Source organism: Argentina silus, assembly GCF_951799395.1.
Source record: "Argentina silus genome assembly, chromosome: 19".
Classification (NCBI taxonomy): domain Eukaryota; kingdom Metazoa; phylum Chordata; class Actinopteri; order Argentiniformes; family Argentinidae; genus Argentina; species Argentina silus.
The window spans coordinates 10,461,633-10,481,457 of record NC_139673.1 but is presented as its reverse complement, the minus strand read 5'-3'; the positions used below and the strand labels follow the sequence as shown (position 1 = coordinate 10,481,457).

Below are 19,825 nucleotides of genomic sequence, written 5' to 3'. Positions count from 1 at the left end.
ATATTGACACAGACTCAAAACCCCAGGCAGCAACCACTGTAGACATGGTGTAGACTAGAAATAACCTTGGAGGGTAATTTGGTGTTGAGATCATAATACATATTTCATAAGTAAACCTCTTTATCTTCTCTAAAGTAATGTAGCATTAGCCTTGGCCTTCAGTGTGCACGAATGGCATAGACATTTGCCTCTCCTGTGCCCCGTTCCACAACCTCCCCCTAGTTTTCTGTGGCTGGGGAGGGCAATGGAATGCAGGGCAACGGATTACTGTTTTATACCAGAAGAGTGTATTGTCCATATATTGTAGATAAGCCAAATCACATAATTCCATTGTACTTGACTGAACTCACCCAGTCACCCAGTCTTGTTGCTGGATCACCTCAACTTCTGTAGGTAAATGTTATGTTTGTCTGTGCTCTCAGCTGTGTGGCTATTTCCCTTACAGCTTGGCTCCCAGTGAAACTCTGACTGAAGGCCTCTTCCTTTGGTCATCAGGTCTTCCTGATTCCTGTGCTGACTAAGCACTAAGCACTAAGCACCAATGCAGCCCTTAATGATGCAGCAGCAGTTTTTACGACAGGAAATAGACCATTAGTGAGATCCTATGGTATTCTATGTGACTCAATAATAGAGTTAATATATCTATACCCTGAATGCTCAAATCTGTGTCTGGGAGAATATGAACCTGAGTACTTATCATTAGCGAAGGTTGGTTGCTGGCATCTGTATACAAATGTGTTAGGTATGTATGTTTGTTTGTGTGTGCGTGCATGCTTGTGTGTGTGTGTGTGTGTGTGGGTGCATGCATGTGCATGTGCCAATTGACCCTGAAGGACAAGCAAGGACAAACCGCCACGAACCAAGAAAGGAAAGGAGAGATTCACTGCTTGTACACATCACAGAGACAGAGGCTGCAGTGTTCTCTATAGAACCGTACATATATCACGGAGGAAGTCAGAGGTGGCACTGTGTTATGTGGGAATGCATGTTTAGCTTTTCATCAGAGAGGCTACATCAGTCAGTGCGTTCTCGGCTATAAAGAGGTTCCCTGTTCGTGGCCATTCTCCACAGCCTCTGAGTACTGCAGCATCAACAGCATGTGATCTACAGTACCCAGCCCACTGACTCCTAACGCCGCAGACACAAAGAGGAGTTCTCTCTACCTAGAATGACAGGGCGGACGTGTGCTCATCTTCTATTCATTCGTCCGTTCTGCTGTTCTCTCAGACTTCATGGCCAGTAGACATATTTTTAGGGCTGCACAAATGCATGTCGTAGTGTCTGTTTTTTCATACTACAAATCCATTGGTTAAACATGTGTACGAGAACTGTTTTCATTGCATGTGGAGGCCCTGCTGACTATCTCTACCTCAGAGTGTGTCTGTGCTCTCTGTACTCCGCCCAAGGTGTTCCTCCATCACTGGGAAACTGAGATGCAGTATTTTGGTATCCAGCATCTAGGTCACCTCCACGTGGGACAGGCATGCAGGGGAGCCTACATTCAACAAGGCTCTGCTTTATCCTACTTTTCCATAAGAAAGACCCCTTGTCAATGTTACACTGGTGTGCTGTCCTGTTTTCTCTAAAACCAGCTTCAGAATTGCAGTCTGATGAGAGACTGCATCATATGATTCATTAACTCTGTGAGTCACTTCATGGCACTATGGCAAAACAAGATCATTCATGCCCTTAGAGGAAATCACTTTATTCATGTTAAATATTCCCAAAACAAGTCATACATAAAAGGCTGAGTACAAAGTAGGCTTTGACATCTCTAATATGAACTGAAGAGCTTCTCATTGTCTGTGCCACTGTCTGTGCTGCCTACGCTACGTCTGCAGGACTCGAGCTGCACCCTCCGAGTTCCAGACTCTGCAGACGATGCAGCTCCTTCCTCTAGGGGTGTTCGAGAGGTACAAATGTTTGGGTAGGGTTAGAGTAGAGCACGCAGGATGATTGCATAGATTGAAAGAGGAACACTCCTGTTCTCATTGTCACTGGTTATTTCTTTCTTTTTATTTCACAGCATTTCAACTTAGTGTACTGCTTGGGGTGTACCTGGTACTTTCAGCAGGGGAAACATTCAAGAAGTAGCCATGACTCAGACAGGACAGGATATGATTAGTCCAGGTTGTTGGACTAGCAGCACACGAACCAACACAGTACATACCTTCCTTCATTCCAATCAAATGGTTTGGGTTTAAGTGCACCTGGTGGTGAAGTAAGATGAAAAGGTTTAATGATAAACGGCTAGGAAAAATGTCATAGGCATAGCCTCGTAACTTTCAAAGTATCAAAGAATAATCAGAGTCAAAAGAAGATAAGTGCAAAAATGTAGTTTTAAACAGATGTAACAAAGTTTTGAGATAAACAACAATGGAATGTGCTGCAGAAAGTACAATTAAAACTTTGATGAAATTAGAATTTGACAAAATCGAATATGTGCATCTGAGTTATGTGTTGTTTCGCTACATATGCATACATGTTTGCAATGAAGACAGATGAAATCAGAATTCGGAAAACTCTAATGTACATCTGAGTTATGTGTTGTTTAGTTATATGTTCATGTATGTTTACTAAATTGTTTGGTTAGTTAGTTAGTTAGGTTAACTACAATTGTGTTGTAAAAATATAGTCCTGGCTTTACTCCAGGCAGGCCATGCAAATGCTATGTGAAGTTTAACATTCGGCCGTCACCCCACTCACCCTTAGTAAATCGTGCATGTCCTGCCATTGTGGTAATTGCAGAGACATGTGCTGTTTAAAGTTTTAAAAGTTTCAGATTTACAAGAGTGTGCTTTTGAAGTACAGGCAGAACTAATTCCACTTTCAGTGTCGGAAGCGTCACTCTGTAGTGCCTAGTATTGTAGCACACTCTCAATGTAGCAATCATTTCCGCATCTTTCTTCTGCTGTTTTTCCCAACTACGTTTTTTGTGGCCATAGTTATTGAGTTGTAGTTTCAATTCCTGAATAGTCTCTTTATAGGATTTTTCGCTCAGCAGTAATGCATTCAGCGCGTCAAAAGTATTATTTTCTATAGAGGCCTTCTCAGTAATCAATGGGTTTATCATTTTAAGATCCTCTAGCGCTTTCGCGAGATCCTCATGCAAATGTTTGTTGACGTCTCGCACATGGGCACGATTCCTTTGTTGGACTTTGTTAAGCAAATGTCCGATTGCGTGAATCTTTTTTATTAAATTTCAGCAGCGTGTCTTTATCAGTTACTGAAGGACACAGCTCAATCAATTCATGCACTTCTTATCTCTAGCCATTGTATTCGTTACACGTGGTGAGTGATTACTCCAAACTATCAAAGCATGGTTTATATCGGTCCTGAAAATAGGTCAAGTTTATAACGCTAATCAATTCTATGTGCAAAGAATTGTTGAGTCTGTGCTTATGTAGTGCAAGAAAGGTCAAATAGAATGAATCAAATTAGGCTTTAATAATGCTGTATACATCTATTACAAGGCAAATACTTAATAGAAAAATGTTACATTCTAATAGAGAGATTAGAGAGAGAGGTAGAGAGATGACCACTGTCATCACAAAACAATGCTACTCACAACATGATGAGAACCTCCTAACAGGACACAGGAACAAGAGAGGGAGCTTTTCCCTGACCTCTGCTATATCATCCTAAAAACCACAGTATTTAAATTGGGAGCGGTTGGTCAGGAGACCACCAACCATCATTCATCTTATTGCATCTAAACTACTGACATCACAGTTGACACCTCAAGACATTCCACAGAGCTCACAGCCATTAGTTTTCCGGGGGATGGTAAACTTTAGAAGATTAGGGCACAATTTAAATGGTCCCACTTCATTAGCACAGGCATAGTGAGAGGGGGAGAGGGCTATACAGTACAGTATACAGTCCAAGAGTGTCCAACTGCAGTATATAACTGCTTCAGCCTGCTACAGACACAGATCAGTTACACAAGGCCACATGAGGCTCTGCTTCTTCCAAAGTGTTCACCTTGTTCACCCGCCCTGACCCTCAAACTCCTCCTCATCATATTCATACATCTCTCCCTCCTCCTCGGTCGTGGCATCCTGGTACTGCTGGTACTCAGATACCAGGTCCTTCATATTGCTCTCAGCCTCGGTGAACTCCATCTCGTCCATGCCCTCGCCGGTGTACCAGTGGAGGAAGGCCTTGCGGTGGAACATAGCAGTGAACTGCTCACCGATGCGCTTGAACAGCTCCTGGATGGCTGTGTTGTTCCCGATGAAGGTGGAGGACATTTTGAGCCCCCGGGGTGGGATGTCACAGGCGGCCACTTTGACGTTGTTGGGGATCCATTCCACGAAGTTGCTGCTGCTCTTACTCTGGATGGCCAATATCTGCTCGTCCACTTCCTTCATGGACATCTGACCCCGGAACACCATGGCCGCCGTGAGGTAGCGCCCTTGACAAGGGTTGCAGGCCACCATCATGTTCTTGGCGTCAAACATCTGCTTGATGAGCTCTTGCACGTTGAGGGCGCTGTAGTTCTGGCTGCCGCATGCCATCAGGGGGGCCAAGCCTGACATGAAGAAGTGGAGACGGGGGAAGGGCACCATGTTGACAGCTAGATTACGGAGGCTTGCGTTGAGCTGGCCAGGGAAGCGCAGCGTGGTGGTGACTCCGCTCATGGTGGACGACACCAGGTGGTTGAGGTCTCCGTACGTGGGCATGGGGAGTTTGAACATGCGGAAGCAGATGTTGTAGAGCGCCTCGTTGTCGATGCAGTAGGTTTCGTCTGTGTTCTCCAGCAGTTGGTGAACAGAGAGAGTGGCGTTGTAGGGCTCCACCACCGTGTTTGACACCATAGGAGAGGGCACCACGCTGAAGGTGTTCATGATGCGGTCGGGGTACTCCTCCCGGACCTTGCTGATGAGCAGGGTGCCCATGCCCGAGCCCGTGCCCCCGCCCAGAGAGTGGGTGAGCTGGAAGCCCTGGAGGCAGTCACAGTTCTCACATTCCTTCCTCACCACGTCCAGGACTGAGTCCACCAGCTCTGCTCCCTCTGTGTAGTGGCCTTTAGCCCAGTTGTTACCAGCTCCACTCTGACCTACAGCACAGGAGGAAAACAAGGCAAGATATAACACTCTGCATCTTTTATAGCTGTATTGGCTTTAGACTATAAAAATCAACATAAAGGCAAATGGGAAACTCTAAATATATGAAGTCTGCCATGGTTACGGTAAGAGCACAATGCGCACAGAGCCTCACTTTACAGATACAGTAGAGACCTACTGACCAAAGATGAAGTTGTCTGGTCTGAAGAGCTGTCCTAAGGTCCTGGAGCGGACACTGTCCATGGTCCCTGGCTCCAAGTCCACTAGGATGGCTCTGGGGATGTACTTGGAGGCTGAGGAGAAGCAGCAACAGTTACAGTAGGTAGGAAACGGACAATGGATGAATTGTTGTTTCCTTGCAATGTGCTCAGTCATTGAACTATTGTGTGATGAACTTGTTGTACACATTGACAGACTGGCTCACACAAGGCTTCGTCGTAGTAGACACTGATTCTCTCCAGCTGGAGAGGTGAGTCGCCCTCATAGTTCCCTGTATCGTTGATGCCATGCTCATCACTGATCACCTCCCAGAACTGCCAAAACATACAGTCAATCATTAAGAACACAGTCATGGGAGGAGTGAAAGAATGGGATGCTAGTAAAAGTAAAATGTCATGGGGGTCATGGGGGTCAAAGCTCAGGGATAGTGTGGAGAATGGGCAGTGGCCAGTATGTGCTCTGTGTGTGTGTGTGCTTGCGTGTGTGTGTGTGTGTGTGCGTGCGTGTGTGTGTGCTTGCAGGACACACACATTAGAGCTCACATCACAGTCCTTGCGTATACACATGAAATATCACATCAGCAGATCAAATAGTCCCAAAATATAAGTAAACAAAAGCTGCAGCACAGACTCAACCGTATTTGTTTATTGTTTACTAAATGGGTTCCAATAGCCTAATCCCATATGTGTGTCAGTGTTCCAGCTAAAACTACTCCTCCCCCACTTTGACCTGATAGCTGTGGCCAAGGACACTGTCCCTACCCAGCATCTGGAAGTCTTTCTTGGGTCTGAACTCCAAACAACGGGCTCCCCCTGCCTCACCTAACTTGACCCAAGGCAGTGCCCTCCCTCTCTCCCTCGTCTTCCTCTCCTCTACAGAAGATGTGCACCAGCTTTCTAATTATCAGCCCATACAGAAATCATCTGCCATCTTAGTCACTATAAATTATGGCTCTTAGTCCTCAGATCTGTCAGTTGCTCCTCTTGAGGATAAATATAGAAAGAATCTGGGGGGAGGGGGGGGGGGAATACAGGAACAGGAAAAACAGGAACAGCTTGCAGAGTTTGCAGGGAAATCTTCAGCTGGCTATACACTGAAAAACATAGTTTTCTTGATTTGTCATCTGACACTGTGTGTGTGTGTGTGTGTGTGTGTGTGTGTGTGTGTGTGTGTGTGTGTGTGTGTGTGTGTGTGTGTGTGTGTGTGTGTGTCCACTACTGGGGGATAAATGGTAACTTAATAATGTCACAGATGTTAGGTGTTAGACTGACCCATTTCATAGACAATCATCATCATAAGATCACCATGTAGTCAGACCACAACAAAAGAACTCAGCAACTCCCTTCTTGACAACTGGGTAATAGATAATGCAGAAAAGCGGAGTCACCAAAGAAATACTGCAGTCACCAATAAGACATAACATCACATGGACATGATCCAACTGCCGTCATACCTAGTATCCTGGATACAAGGTTAACTGTCCCCTGAAAAAAAAGAACTTAAATTTAAAAAAAAGAAGAACTTAACTGAAATTGAAAATGACACAAAGAGAAGCGCCTCCAAGCCAAATGTCAGCGTAGCGTGATGAAATCTGGAAATGCTGCTGTTCCAAAAACCTCCTGTGTCTGTCACTCAATCTACAACACATGCTGGCCCTCCTGCACACACAATGAAGTTGATCAAAACAGGTCTGTATAGAAACAAAATAAATATTGCCTCTGCGCATCATGGTCAAAGTGTAGTTTCTCTACCATCTCCCACTACAACTGTTACAACATGACTATCTGATATACGCCTGATGCACGCCTGCATCATTAGGGTTGGTTGACATTCACATCGCTTTCCAACAGCGCATTTATATATTTCTAAATGTATAATTATTTATGAAAAGGAATATTTAGGCTATGAAAAATTTTTTTAGGCACAATACACATTTCAACTATGATAGGGTACATTACCTTGACTCCGATCTGGTTGCCACACTGGCCAGCTTGAATGTGGACAATTTCTCGCATCCTGTCTTTGTGTTATGCGCGGATTCAAGTGAGAGATGTGCTGGTCCCAGTTGTACGCGGAGACAGGGTTCTGAAAGTGCTGACTGGATGTTTTATCTGGCGCTGCCGTCTGTGTCTTTCATCAGACGGTTGTCAGTCGGTGACGTCAGTTATTCTGGAGGTAGGACCATAGATATATACTGTATATTCCCAAAATCATTGGGTAGGACGGACGTTGACCAATGATAGACACCTGTGGAACGGTACCGCAGCATCCCACTGCGCTGGGTCAAGTGGAACTCGTAGGCTGCAGTCAGGCACGAGCAGACCGCCCCCCCCTTCCCTCCCTCACCTAAACACACATACACACCCAGCCAAAACATATTTTTTTTATTCAGCTCCCTTTTCCAAACATACTTCAATTATGTTTTTCCCTTTTCATCATAGACACTCTTTAATTGAGAGGTGGAGGTTATATGGCTGTGTGTGAGTGTTGGTGTCGGTGTGTCGGTGTGTATGTGTCTTTGTCTATGTCTGTGTGTGTGTGCGTGTGTATGTATGTGTGTGCATATGGTTTTATACCAGTATTACCAGTAATTACCAGCAGAGCAGTGTCTACATAAACACAAGAGAGAAGTCCCTGAGTCATGATAGTAGCAATGACACAGACTGGTACAGTAACTGAAAGAAAATAAAGGTGACTGAAGCAGTAGAGAAAATGCTGTTGGCACAGGGTAAATCCAATTGAACACAGCTTGTGACAACCGTTAAGTCACCAGTTATACTGTCTGGCAGGGATTTCAGTGTAGCATGGAGTAGCATGGATCCACTAACTCACCCTCACCATATCTTTAAGACATAGATTTAGACAAATCGAATCCATACAGAATAATATGAATAGCCTATAATTGTGTAAGATAACAACTGAATTGAAGCAGCTTCAGCTTGTTTTGTCCGGTATTCAATCCACTCAACTCTGCAGTCTCTGAGAGGGCATAATGTATATTGATTTCTGAGCAGGTAGCAGATGTGGTTAAGTGCCCAGAAGGAAACTTCAGTCATGCTCCACATGAACAGATTGTTCCTCTATGGAGTACAAGTCCTGACGATTAGTCCCTCATAAGTGTCAGAGGGGTGTTTGTGTGTGTGTGTGTGTGTGTGTGTGTGTGTGTGTGTGTGTGTGTGTGTGTGTGTGTGTGTGTGTGTGTGTGTGTGAGTTTGAGAGAGAGAGAGAGAGAGAGAGAGAGGAAACTTGAGTTGTGTGTGTATGCATTTGGAGACATATTGTCAAGTGTAGAGTCCTGTTCCGGTGGCCAGCATCATGTGTCCACCCCGCAGGAGTCCGGCTATGGCAGTGACTATAGTCTGGTTGGACTTCTATACATTCTCCTAATACAGGGCCTGGGGAGAAGGTGACAAGCCAGCACCTGCTTAACCATAAAGCAGATGAGGACCCAATGCTCACATAGAGCACAGTATGGGTCCATTTTTTTTAATCATCTGAAGCCCCTTCACAATACCTCACCACTGCTGCTAAATACCTAAATCCATACCGTGTGAGTTCGACTCCACTGATCAATCACACAGTATAGGATTAACTAGCAGTTGACTTCCTGTCCAACTGCGAATAGCCTGTCCAACAGCTGGGCTAACTGTGCCCAGGCAGAGAGGGATTCCACCTGTGATAACAGCACAGCCAACCATAGCATCATGTAAACAATAATGCTAACACCAGGACACCCTTTTTTCTCAGGGTTCTGTTTGGGATTACGTGTTAATATAGTCTTTAATAATGTAGATGGATTTAAGATGATCGTAGGGCTACAAAGCATTTGGGCAACTAACTAAAATGCTAAATTGTGTCTAGTCAAGGACTGGTAAACATCTATAGTGGAACATCTCTGTTTTATCCCTGATTCTTGTTGTAAGCCTAGATAATTGAGGCGATGCTTCCTCCTTGGATGTCTCAAGGCAAATATGGCCATCTAGTGGTCAGCGATAGCCAGAGCCTGTGGTGTGTTTGTGACGTGAGGGCCAGTTTGTGGCACGGAATAAAGAGAAGTCAGTGTACATGTAAATGTCATGTAATGTTTGTTTCCTGTCAGTATCTATAGACTGACATGACAGGAGTTTGGAGATAAGTCCTGTGACATAGACACTGCAGGCAGTCCTGAGTTTTTGCAGCAGATGCAAAGTTTCCACTTGTTTTTATTTAATAAGAGACACTTCTCCTTTGTTAACCTTAATGTCTTTTTCTTTCAGCTTTTTGTTCTACATTCTGTATTTAGGTGTCTCTGGACAAAGATAGATGCAGACATAGCACCTGGTCTAAATCCCATGTCAATTTGGCTTCGTCCATATATAAAAGCTCTGAGTTAACGGTAATTTGTTTGTAGAATGTTATTGCCCTGCATCAGGCCCAGACTGAGCTTTAAAAGATGTGGTGAGAAGCAGGCTGTGAAGAAAATAAATGTTCTGAAATAGTTACCTTTGATACAAATTTCAGAACAAAAGCTCTGGCTGTCTCGAAAAAGGGACTGAATGTTGAGTTTAGAAAGCCCCATACAGAATTTCTCTATTTTCTCTCTCTTTTTTCTATCTTTTACAGTTTCTTTTTCCCAAAGTGTCTCGGTTTGGTCATATTAGGGATTTTGAAGTTTGGTTTCCTATTATTTATTTTGTTATAGAGAGAACAGTTAATAGGTTATTGAGCTCCTAGACAGGTGCTTGTGTGTTTTTGCACAATGATCTTGTTTATTGGGGGTCATTTTCATGCTAGTGTACTGTACAAGCAAGCCACGATAATCAGAAAGATTCAGCTTGCTCTATCATAGAATGTTATGGTTTGGGTCAAGCAGAGGGCGTAACTTGGAATGCAAGGAGTCGAGGCATCTACAGCAATTCAGTCAGTGTGTCTACTGTAAGAATCATTGCCAAATTCTGAGCTTGAATCAGATTTGGTTACTGTTACGTTCCCACTCCTGCATGTGCGTGTGTCCTTGTGTTTTGTGTTTCCTTCTGTTTCTCCCTCATCCTGTCGTTCTACATTCAGGTGTCCGTCAGCAATTGACCATTCGTTCCCGTCATCACTCATCTGTTCCTGTCCAATCAGAGGGCTGTCCGTTTCCTTCATAAGCTCCGCCTGCCTTCCCTTCGAGAGTTGACCCGTTTCAGTGTAGTAGTGTTAGCCGTCGACTCGCGATTCCATTGTTTGTTCGAATCCCCTACGTAATACAGTTTACATCGTGTTTTCTTTTGTTAGGTTGTAGTTAGTCGTTGTTTACGTCATTGTTTACATATTTTATGTTTCTTCCTCATCTTGTTTTCTCGTAATTTGTCTCTTTGTTATTTGTACACCATAGGGGTAAGGTGAATAGGCAAGAGACCCATGGGTTTACATTTCCACCACGTAGGCTTATCTCTGTTACAATTCACCAGGTTAGGAGTGGGTAGTGATGGGCAAATGAAGCTTTTGTGAAGCACTGAACCACTTGAGCCAATTGTTTCGAAAATGGGTTCATTACTCGAAGCTTCAGTTACAGTGACCTCTCCTGGCGAAGTGCAAGGCTGCAGTCAAATTAGGCAGGCTAGTTGGTGGACAGGAGGCTTTTAATTACACGCACGCACGCACGAACACACACACACACACACACCTCAATGAGCAGTGTTGGAGAAACTACTTTACTTTTGTAGAAAAGATCTTTTGTTCTGAAGCATCTTTGCTTTGATTACCCTTGGATTTAAAGTATTGTAACGACCCTGTGAAAGGCCCGTTAGCAATTCCGCCAAGGGAGTTACCGCTCTTGGTGTTGTGGCTAGCGCGGCCGGTTTGTAAGCGAAAGATTGCGAGTTCGATACCCGCTTAAGGCAAGCTGCTCTACCCCGCCGTTCGCTACAGTATCCTTGCTTTGATGAAATTCTTTGATGCACACACACACACACTAAGACTGAATATCATGTTCTATTTACAAATAAAGATTGATGAATGTGTGTATTGTGTTATTGAGGAAAGAGTGCTGGGGAAAATATGGCATAGGTTGGGTGTGTTTGTGTAACTATGGCAGGGGGTGATTATGTGGGATGGGGAACACTCAAAGATTACAAGAAGAACACTCAGAGAATACAAACGCAATACCAACAACGCACCTACTACGACAATCCACAAATTGTGCATTGTTTAGAGCGGTTATAAAGTGTTGAGGCACTCAAATTCAAAACTGTCGCAACCTGTCACCTGTCAGAATCGAGACGAGGCAGTGCCAGTGAATCACCTGATTGGACCGCGAACCAGTCAGGTGATTCATTCAGGCAACGAAGCAGTTGCTGCTTCGGACGTCATATGTCACGTGATTTTTTTCGCACCAAAGCAAGCTTTGAAGCAGTGCTTCGATAAAATTGTTGGTCAGTGTTTGAAGCACGTATCGAAGCTTCAGTGTCAAACTGCCATCACTAGGAGTGGGTGCCTCCCTCTGTATGTATTAGTCTAGTGTAGCATAGCATTTTAGCATAGCCTACTATTGCACTAGTTTAGGAGATCACTTTTGTTTATGATTTCTTTGCTTTGGCACCGTTCCCTTTTCCCCTTGGCATGTGTCTTGTGTTTGTGTTTGCCCTGAGCAAATAAAAACCTGTATATTAGTTGAATTGTGGCCTGTTTAATTCCTACAATAAGTTCGGTGTACTCCCTTTTGTTGCGACTCCTCTACAGCTCCTAGACGTAGACGAGTTTTCATCTAAACACTTACAACAAACATGTACATAACAGACCACTAATGCTTTTTGTGCACTGGATGCTTATGTCTGCTTATGTCTGTTAGGCTCTGGATTGTATTTATGCAATACTGTACATGCTTCCATAATTCCAAATACCATCATTTAAGATTTTTGAAACAGTTCAGAATGTTAATGTTTAGTGGAACAGAGCCAGTACAATCAGGCGCCTAAGAGATTCTACTCCCTCTACTGAAATCAAGCAGTAGATCATCGCATCCAACCCAGCATGTGAAACAGTTGTAGAGCCATGTGAGTTCATGTCTGATCGATGGCTGAACTTTCATATCTGATCTGTGATTGGATGTGGTGACCCGCTCTCATTTCTGATTGGATATGGTGCCCCTGTGGCCTGGTATCTGTGTGTAGATAAACAGGTTGTCTAGATAGGGCCAAGAGTGGTGTGACTGAGGTCACAACTGTCTATGTTAACTTCATCATGTATATGACTACTCAGATGCTTCATGCCAAATGCTGTCTTTGAGTTTGTAAACATCACACTGCTTTTCGAGAGATGTTTTTTTGGCCTAATTCAAACACAACTCATCTTCCATGGTGTTGGAGCAGCGAGCTGAAAGTTGTTTGATCTCTCAGCCCAAGTGGCAGGGATGTGAACAGAGCTGCTTTGTGTAGCAGAACTATGTGATAGAGATAACACATGATGAGCATCAACCCCCCACTCCCAACACACACACACGCGCACAGACACACACACACACACACACACACAACACACACCTCCTCAGCTCCAATGAAGTGGCAGGAATTCCTACTGGATGCCTATTAAGAGATCAGACCAAAAATGTTTGTTGATATGAAAGCCCACCGTTATTACAGCACATTCCAGTCCCTCAGTCTTCCCAAAATACTCATTCCTGCCCTGGAGGCTACCCCACCACCACGAGGGAGAGAGGGAGGAAGGGAGGGAGGGAGGGGGAGAGAGAGAGAGAGAGAGAGAGAGAGAGAGAGAGAGAGAGAGGAAAAAGAGAAGCAATGAGAAGACTTTGGAAAGAACAATCCCTTGCTGTCTGAGAGGGATGATACAGTATGTCCATCCAAACAATACTTCATAACCAGGCTTGATGCCCTAATGCTTGTCAACTTCTTTTTTTATCCGTTTAGCTCACCTAGCCATATCACACCACACCACAAAGAACAATGTCTCCGCCTTATCAATGGAATTATTATGTACCAAAACAGTAGCCAAAACAGACAGACTGCAATGGAGACAATTCTATAAAGCTTACAGAAATGCTTTTCATCTAACCCTGAGGGAACGGAACTGGGTAATTTGTGATGGGTCTGGTTTAAAATCCCCCTAAAATAAAATCTTTTAGGCTTGATTTTAAAATGGACATTATAAAATGATCTCCAGTAACTGAATTATCAACATGCCCGTGGGCAACACTATTTCCATCCATCAGTTTAAAAACTGCCTTCTAAAAAGCACACACGCATCGTTGAATGGACCTTGTGTCTCTAGAGGATATCTTCACTAAAAATAAAATGCATTGTCAAACATGTATCTCCATATAGAAGTCAATCACATGACAGACGGTAATTGCAGTTTCTCTCTATTCTGGAAACGTTCTTAATACTGTAAAGCTTGATTTATTCAAAATGTCAATAGAGTATATTGATACCTGAGACAGATACTTACACGGATACATGTCAAGCTCTTTAAAATGCCTTTAATAAAATATTTCTGGAGCGAATGAGGCAGGTTTTGGTGCATGGCTGTAGAAGAGCTGATGACTCTAAAGCTCTCCTCTGTCTCAGGATGGCTAGACTGTGTTACCCCAACACCAGCGGGGATACTCACACCTAATACGTGTGGCTGGACAGTGGTCAAAGCATAATTTACATGGTAAATTAATCTTCTGGACTAGAATAGTTTTTTTTTTTATTACCTAAGAGGCAACCTTTTATCTACATGCATGCTAACAAGGAGAGATGAGGCCTGAAATCAACATTGCATGAATGAAAAAATATGATATGTATATGGTATATACACTGTACATATAATAACAGGACCATACAAGAACATAATGAGGATTGATCATGTATTATCATTATGGTACCAACAATTATAGTAACAATAATAAGAAAATGATATCATCATAACAACATAAACAATAATAATGTAATTATTAGTTATCATGATTACTATCATTACTATGATTATTACCTTTGAATAATAGCTTCATTCAAAATACATTATAAAGAGTTGTCAGAGGGTAATTGGCTATATCATCATCATATTTCATTTCATTCATAACATTAGCACATGCAAAAGTAAGTGTCCATAAGACCACATTCAAATATACAGTAAAAATAAAATACACATATACAATCATCAGTTTGAGGCTTGATCCTGGTCCATCGTGGCAAGATAGGCCTAGGGCAGAATACAGTTGCCTATATGTTCAAGCTGTATGAGTATTGATACCAGCTTTAGGCTTACTAAAGGATAATAAATAGTCAATGTTATCAGTGGCTCCATACGAATGTTGGTAGGTCTTGGTCACGGAGCGCGTCTCGGGAGCCTTAAAGAGGGCTGTTAGCATTCACTGAACGTTGTTTCGCAGCGTTCCAGTGCCTTCGCGGATGTGGCAGTGTCGTGGGGGTGTTGCGGGGAGCCCGTGGGGCGGATCCTTCGGACCTTCCGAGGGCCTGCCAGTTTAGCATTCCCTGAGCGTTGTTCCGGAGCGTTCCGGTAACTATAAAATAGGGGAGAGATGCACAGCTCTTCAACCAGAGTTGAGACGAGGTGCAGCCAAAGATCACAGGAATATGAAAGGACAGAGGCGTGACTCTGACTCAAAGTACAAGGTTCACAAATGCATTATTCTATAGGTCAAAATAACGTTTTGGCCATCAAGGGCCTTCATCTACAGAATAATACATTTGTGAATTTTGTACTTTGAGCGAAAGTCACACATCTAATACCCTTCCAGATAGCTAACAAAAAAAATAAAAAAATAAATAAAATAAATAAAATAAAAAATAACATAAAGGTCTAATCTTAAAAAAAAATCTGAGTAGGCTGTAATGCATCCTATCTATATTTCGTTTTGGTTACTTACAACAAGTTAATCAATTGAATAACGGATGATAATAATACATTAATAACAAACTGTTTATTCGTGTGTGTATGGAGAAATTGCTATCCATGTTTAGCCCACTGAACTAAACGAAAAACGTCACTGACTTACTCAAATTCATCATTATAGGAGGTTTTCGTTGGCAAATAGGCATATAATGAATCGTCCGTGAGAATGCCTTGCACACGTTATACAAACAGTGGATAGGCCTACTTCAACGAATAAATGAAACTGCAGTAGTCTACTAGCAGATATTTGGAATATAAAATGCATTAAATGCCATCACTCATGTAAACGTGACAGGTCCATTCTGACATGTGGCAGACCTACTAAGATACACGTAGAAACACAACCCAGCCTAATCTTTTTAGCATCTGTCCTTAAATCCATACAAAGCACACCAGGTAGGCCCACGCTAAATTTAGTGGATGATATCGTTCAATGATATCCTTTTCCCAACTCATCTCCTCCTACAACCATTCCTGACCATACTTTCCTATTCTAACCATTCAGAGCAGTTGCTGTCTTGATAGACTATTTATTTGAGGTCCTTGTTGTAATTTTCCTGGTTAATAGCACTTGTTACAATGTCGATGTCTAAAACTGAGCCCTTTATGCGCTCCCTAAGTAAACTGGACCCTCAGCATTAAAACGGTCTTTCGCGTCCTTGAGAGAGATTTCCGTTTTTTTGCGGTTGGACGGAGACGATAATATAAAGAATCTATATCTAATTATAGTTATGACGTAAATTCTTTTCCCCAATCTAAGCATGCATCGGCCTGCAGAGCGAGAGGAGGAGAAAGATGGGTTGTTAAAGTTCCCATGCGCCCACTGTGCGCAAACCTCGCCAACGACATTGAAGTGTCTGTTGCACATTGTTCTTTCAGTTAATGCATTTGAAACAGCAACGACAGGCGTAACGTTCCCCTTATATGATAATAATATGTTATTAACAGTCTCTTCCTCCTGAATGTAGCCTATCCTCTCACATGTTGAAGCACCAGGAGCAGAACACCAGCTCCTTGAGCGTCTTGCGCAGCTCCTGACTCCGGTAGGCGTATATGAGCGGGTCGATGAGAGAGTTACAGATGATAAGGATGAGGAAGAGGTTGAAGTGGCTGAAGAAACAGGTGCAGAAGGGGCTCTTGGGACAAGTGAGAATGAGGATGAGGTGGAGAAAGAAAGGCCCCCAGCACACGATGAAGACACCGAGCAGGATGGTGAGCGTAATGGCACCTTTCATACTCGTGGCCTGTCGGCGGCTTTTGTGGAACGCCATGATGCGTCGCGAGTGCACGTGTGCCAGGATGAACATGTGCAGGTAGAGCACGGCGGTGAACACGAGTGTGATGCAGAAGAAGGTGACGAGGCACACGATGACCGCGTTGTCGGTGTGGTAGACGATGAAGAGCGTGCTGGAGGTGGTGCTGGCCAGCCACACCAGCACGATGATGGCCACGGCGCGCTGCGTGGTCATGATACTGTGGTAGCGGAGCGCGTAAAAGATGGTGATGTAGCGATCCGCCGCGATGGTGCACAGGAAGGACAGCGAGGACACCACCGAGCTGCAGATCATGATGTCGATGACATTGTCCAGGTGTCGCAGCCTATCAGCGGTCACCACCAGCAGCCCGTGCTCGGTCAGCAGCATGAACAGGGTCTCTACTACGTTGCTGACGCTTACTAGCATGTCGGAGACGGCCAGACAGCAGATGAAGTAGTACATGGGCGAGTGCAGGTTGCGGTTCTTGATGATGGCCAGCACCACCAGAATGTTCTCCACCAGGCTGATGAGGCCCAACGTCAGGAACAGTTCCTGCGGGATGCGGATCTGCACGCAGCCCGTGGAGTTCTGCTCCCCGGCGCTATCGTTGTGCGTCATGTTTCCATCAGTGTACATGGTGAGGGGACTCAGCTCCATGTGGTGCATGACGAAGTTCTGATGGGATGTGTTGTTCATGTCCGCCTCTCTGCTGCAGTGGGTCCGATAGGGAACAATGGGGAGACCTGACCTTCACGACAGCCCACTGTTTGGCTGAAAAAAGAAAAAAAACGTCTTATCAGATTTTTTTTGTTGTTTGTGTGAATACCCTCCATGGTCATACAATTAGCTCAGCTAATGCACTGCAGGTATTGCCGGTGTTGTGAACTATTTCAGGTTACAACTATAATACATTCACTTACTTTAGACAAATGTACTTTGGATAAAGGCGTCTGCTAAATGTCAAAGATGTAAATATAAAAATGTAATACATAATACAAAGGAGGCTATTTACAAATATCGTGCAAGATCAGGGGAAAGGTCAAATGTGTACAAATGTTAGCTCACCTTTCTGTCAGTCCTGAACGTGATTTTTTGACGTCTCTTTCCCTGCATGAGATGGGTTCCCCTGTCGACCACTGTGCTGAGCACTTACTTGCAGAGCGACAACCTCAGCTGCTCAAAAAGAATAATCCATGCAAGATCGTCTCTTCCCAAAGTCACTCTCTGGACTCAAATCCTTACTCTCAAATTGTCATTAGAGAAGACACATATATTCGAGTCATAATTATTCCAAGAGATGATATTCCCCTGCCTGAGTCCAGATAGCTTCCTTGGTGCACACTCGCATAGATGAACAAAATGCAACATTTGGGCGACCAATTAGTCTACAGTCAATCCATATATGTGAACTACAGCCTTTCCAACTGAGCTCTCAACTAAACAAACTGACAGAGTGTTCTTAAAAGGGTCCACAGCTTCTCTAACTCCTCCTTTCTTATACAGCCAACCGCATGATTCCCAAGCCTGACACAAACTCTAATGACTGCGTGACCTCGCATCGGAAATATTTAACAAGATTAGCGATGAAAATGGAGAGTGCAGTATGAATGCATTAATCTACCAAGGCAGAACATTAACTGCTAGCGAAATCACATAGTCAATACTAATTTCCCAGCAATATAAATTGTAGCCTATTTATAGTAGACTATGCACAACATGTGTCATCAAGTGATGAGGGCAATGACAAAACAAAACTCTTGCAGCTGTATGACTATTTATATGAAAAAAGGTGATCGAAGTGCCATACTGCGCAATTCTCTTCAGCCTTCCCAATAGAATGTGCTTAGGGAAAAAAATAACTTTTACGCGCAGTGCGCAACGGTAAATGGCTTCACAATTAGTCCTACTAATACTTACACTCTCCTCTTTTCTACTTTGAAATATTTTCATAGCGTTTAAGACGATTAGTAATTACAGAGTAGCCTAATGAAATATACAATACAAAAACAGGTCAGGGCTCACATCAGGAATCTTGGGCATTGGGCAGCCTATCTGCCATTCTTGATCAGAGGTTACGCACTAATATCAAAACAGGAGCATAGAATCGAACACCTCTAATTGAGTGGAATCAAACACCTCATTATCCATCTTCACTGCCACCATTGCATCAGTGGGTTTTGCGACCCCGTTTGAACAGAGCCAACTCCTTGGCAGCATTTTTGTGTGTGGGGACTGGCTGTCCATGCGCGCCAAGCCGATTGTGACAACTAATGCGGCTCAAATCTTACTGGCATATAATGTTCATATATCGTGCAGACGATCGTAGACTAGAACTTGTCTTGGAACATGGAAAGGGCTTCTCGACACAGCAGCCTCAGAACGGCAAAAATGATGCTCTCAGCAAACCTGCCTTTCTTGCAAGTCTATTTGGCCAAATTGAGTTCGCGTGTTGAGCCCCATACCACTCTCCCAATAACTGCTGATACACAGTGATCTATTCAGCAAGGAATTATGTTCTGCAGCAACACCACTTTAGACCAATTGTTGCGCAGTCGCATAGAAAGTAAACCAAACCAAACCTAACCCCATCTCCTTCCTAAGTTCTCCAAATTCACAGAAACCGGAAAATAAAAAGTTCAAAACCATATTATTTTATAAAAAAAAACTTGTGACACTGAAGTGTGTATAATTTGTCCTGGAGGGCATATCACAAGCAAGAAGATCTGAACAAAATGAGATTAGTTATTTTGATTCAAGCTTTCTCAGTTGCCGTTTTGGCTTTTATAACCCGCCTTGCGATTTCATGGAAGATACGAATAAAAAAAGCTCTAAAGTGTAGTTTTGAGCATGAGACAATATCTGAGCAGAGCAGAACAGCGGTGCCAACTGTTAGCAGTCAGGCTCTCCATGGCGAGTGTGAGACTAATAGATAAGGAGCACTAACCATTCCCTCAGGGCCATACAGAGATCTCTATCGTCTCCAGCAGATGAGCACCATTCCTATCTAAGCCCACACCTTCTCCCCTGACCACATCAACTCAGACAGGGGGCAACATCTGGGCCTATCACACACTCGGGAACGGGGGGCATCAAACTGCCATCAAACTAAGGGCGTGTGTGTGTTTGAGAGAGAGAGAGAGAGAGATAGACTTTGAAAACTATTAACCATAAAGTCCATACCTGCAACTCCTCATAATTGAGTTTTAGCTACTGCTATTACTCCCATTCTGAGAGGAGCATCTGCCAAGCAAAGAGCACATAAAACAGAATAAGGCATGGTATATACAATATAGATGTGTATCACCAAATCTGTGACATCCTGGTTGGTCAGGACACATGAGTCAAGAATGATCTGCCTGTGCACTCAGACTCACTTAATGTTGTATTTACACACACACACACACA

The 19,825-nt window shown here is 43.6% G+C and overlaps 2 protein-coding genes across 5 annotated transcripts; both read right to left on the bottom strand.

Annotated features, from left to right (window-relative positions):
* Positions 1 to 3,534: 3,534 nt before the first annotated feature.
* Positions 3,535 to 7,303, bottom strand: LOC310820004 (tubulin beta-3 chain-like; the record flags this gene model as incomplete). 4 transcript variants are annotated; one of them, XM_083691466.1, is made up of 5 exons in its annotated part: positions 3,535 to 4,124; positions 4,983 to 5,062; positions 5,252 to 5,362; positions 5,494 to 5,602; positions 7,247 to 7,303. In XM_083691466.1, the coding sequence occupies 5 exons, from the start codon at positions 7,301 to 7,303 to the stop codon at positions 3,990 to 3,992; spliced, it is 492 nt and encodes a 163-aa protein (XP_083547592.1). In that variant the 3' UTR covers positions 3,535 to 3,989. The 4 variants fall into 4 exon arrangements, with proteins under 4 accessions (XP_083547592.1, XP_083547589.1, XP_083547590.1 ...); XM_083691463.1 differs by having other exon boundaries at positions 3,535 to 5,062; XM_083691464.1 differs by lacking the exon at positions 5,252 to 5,362 and having other exon boundaries at positions 3,535 to 5,062.
* Positions 7,304 to 16,141: 8,838 nt separating this feature from the next.
* Positions 16,142 to 17,116, bottom strand: mc1r (melanocortin 1 receptor; the record flags this gene model as incomplete). The annotated part of the gene is made up of 1 exon (XM_083691469.1): positions 16,142 to 17,116. One exon carries the CDS (start codon positions 17,114 to 17,116, stop codon positions 16,142 to 16,144), a length of 975 nt encoding a protein of 324 aa, XP_083547595.1.
* Between the last annotated feature and the right edge of the window lie 2,709 nt (positions 17,117 to 19,825).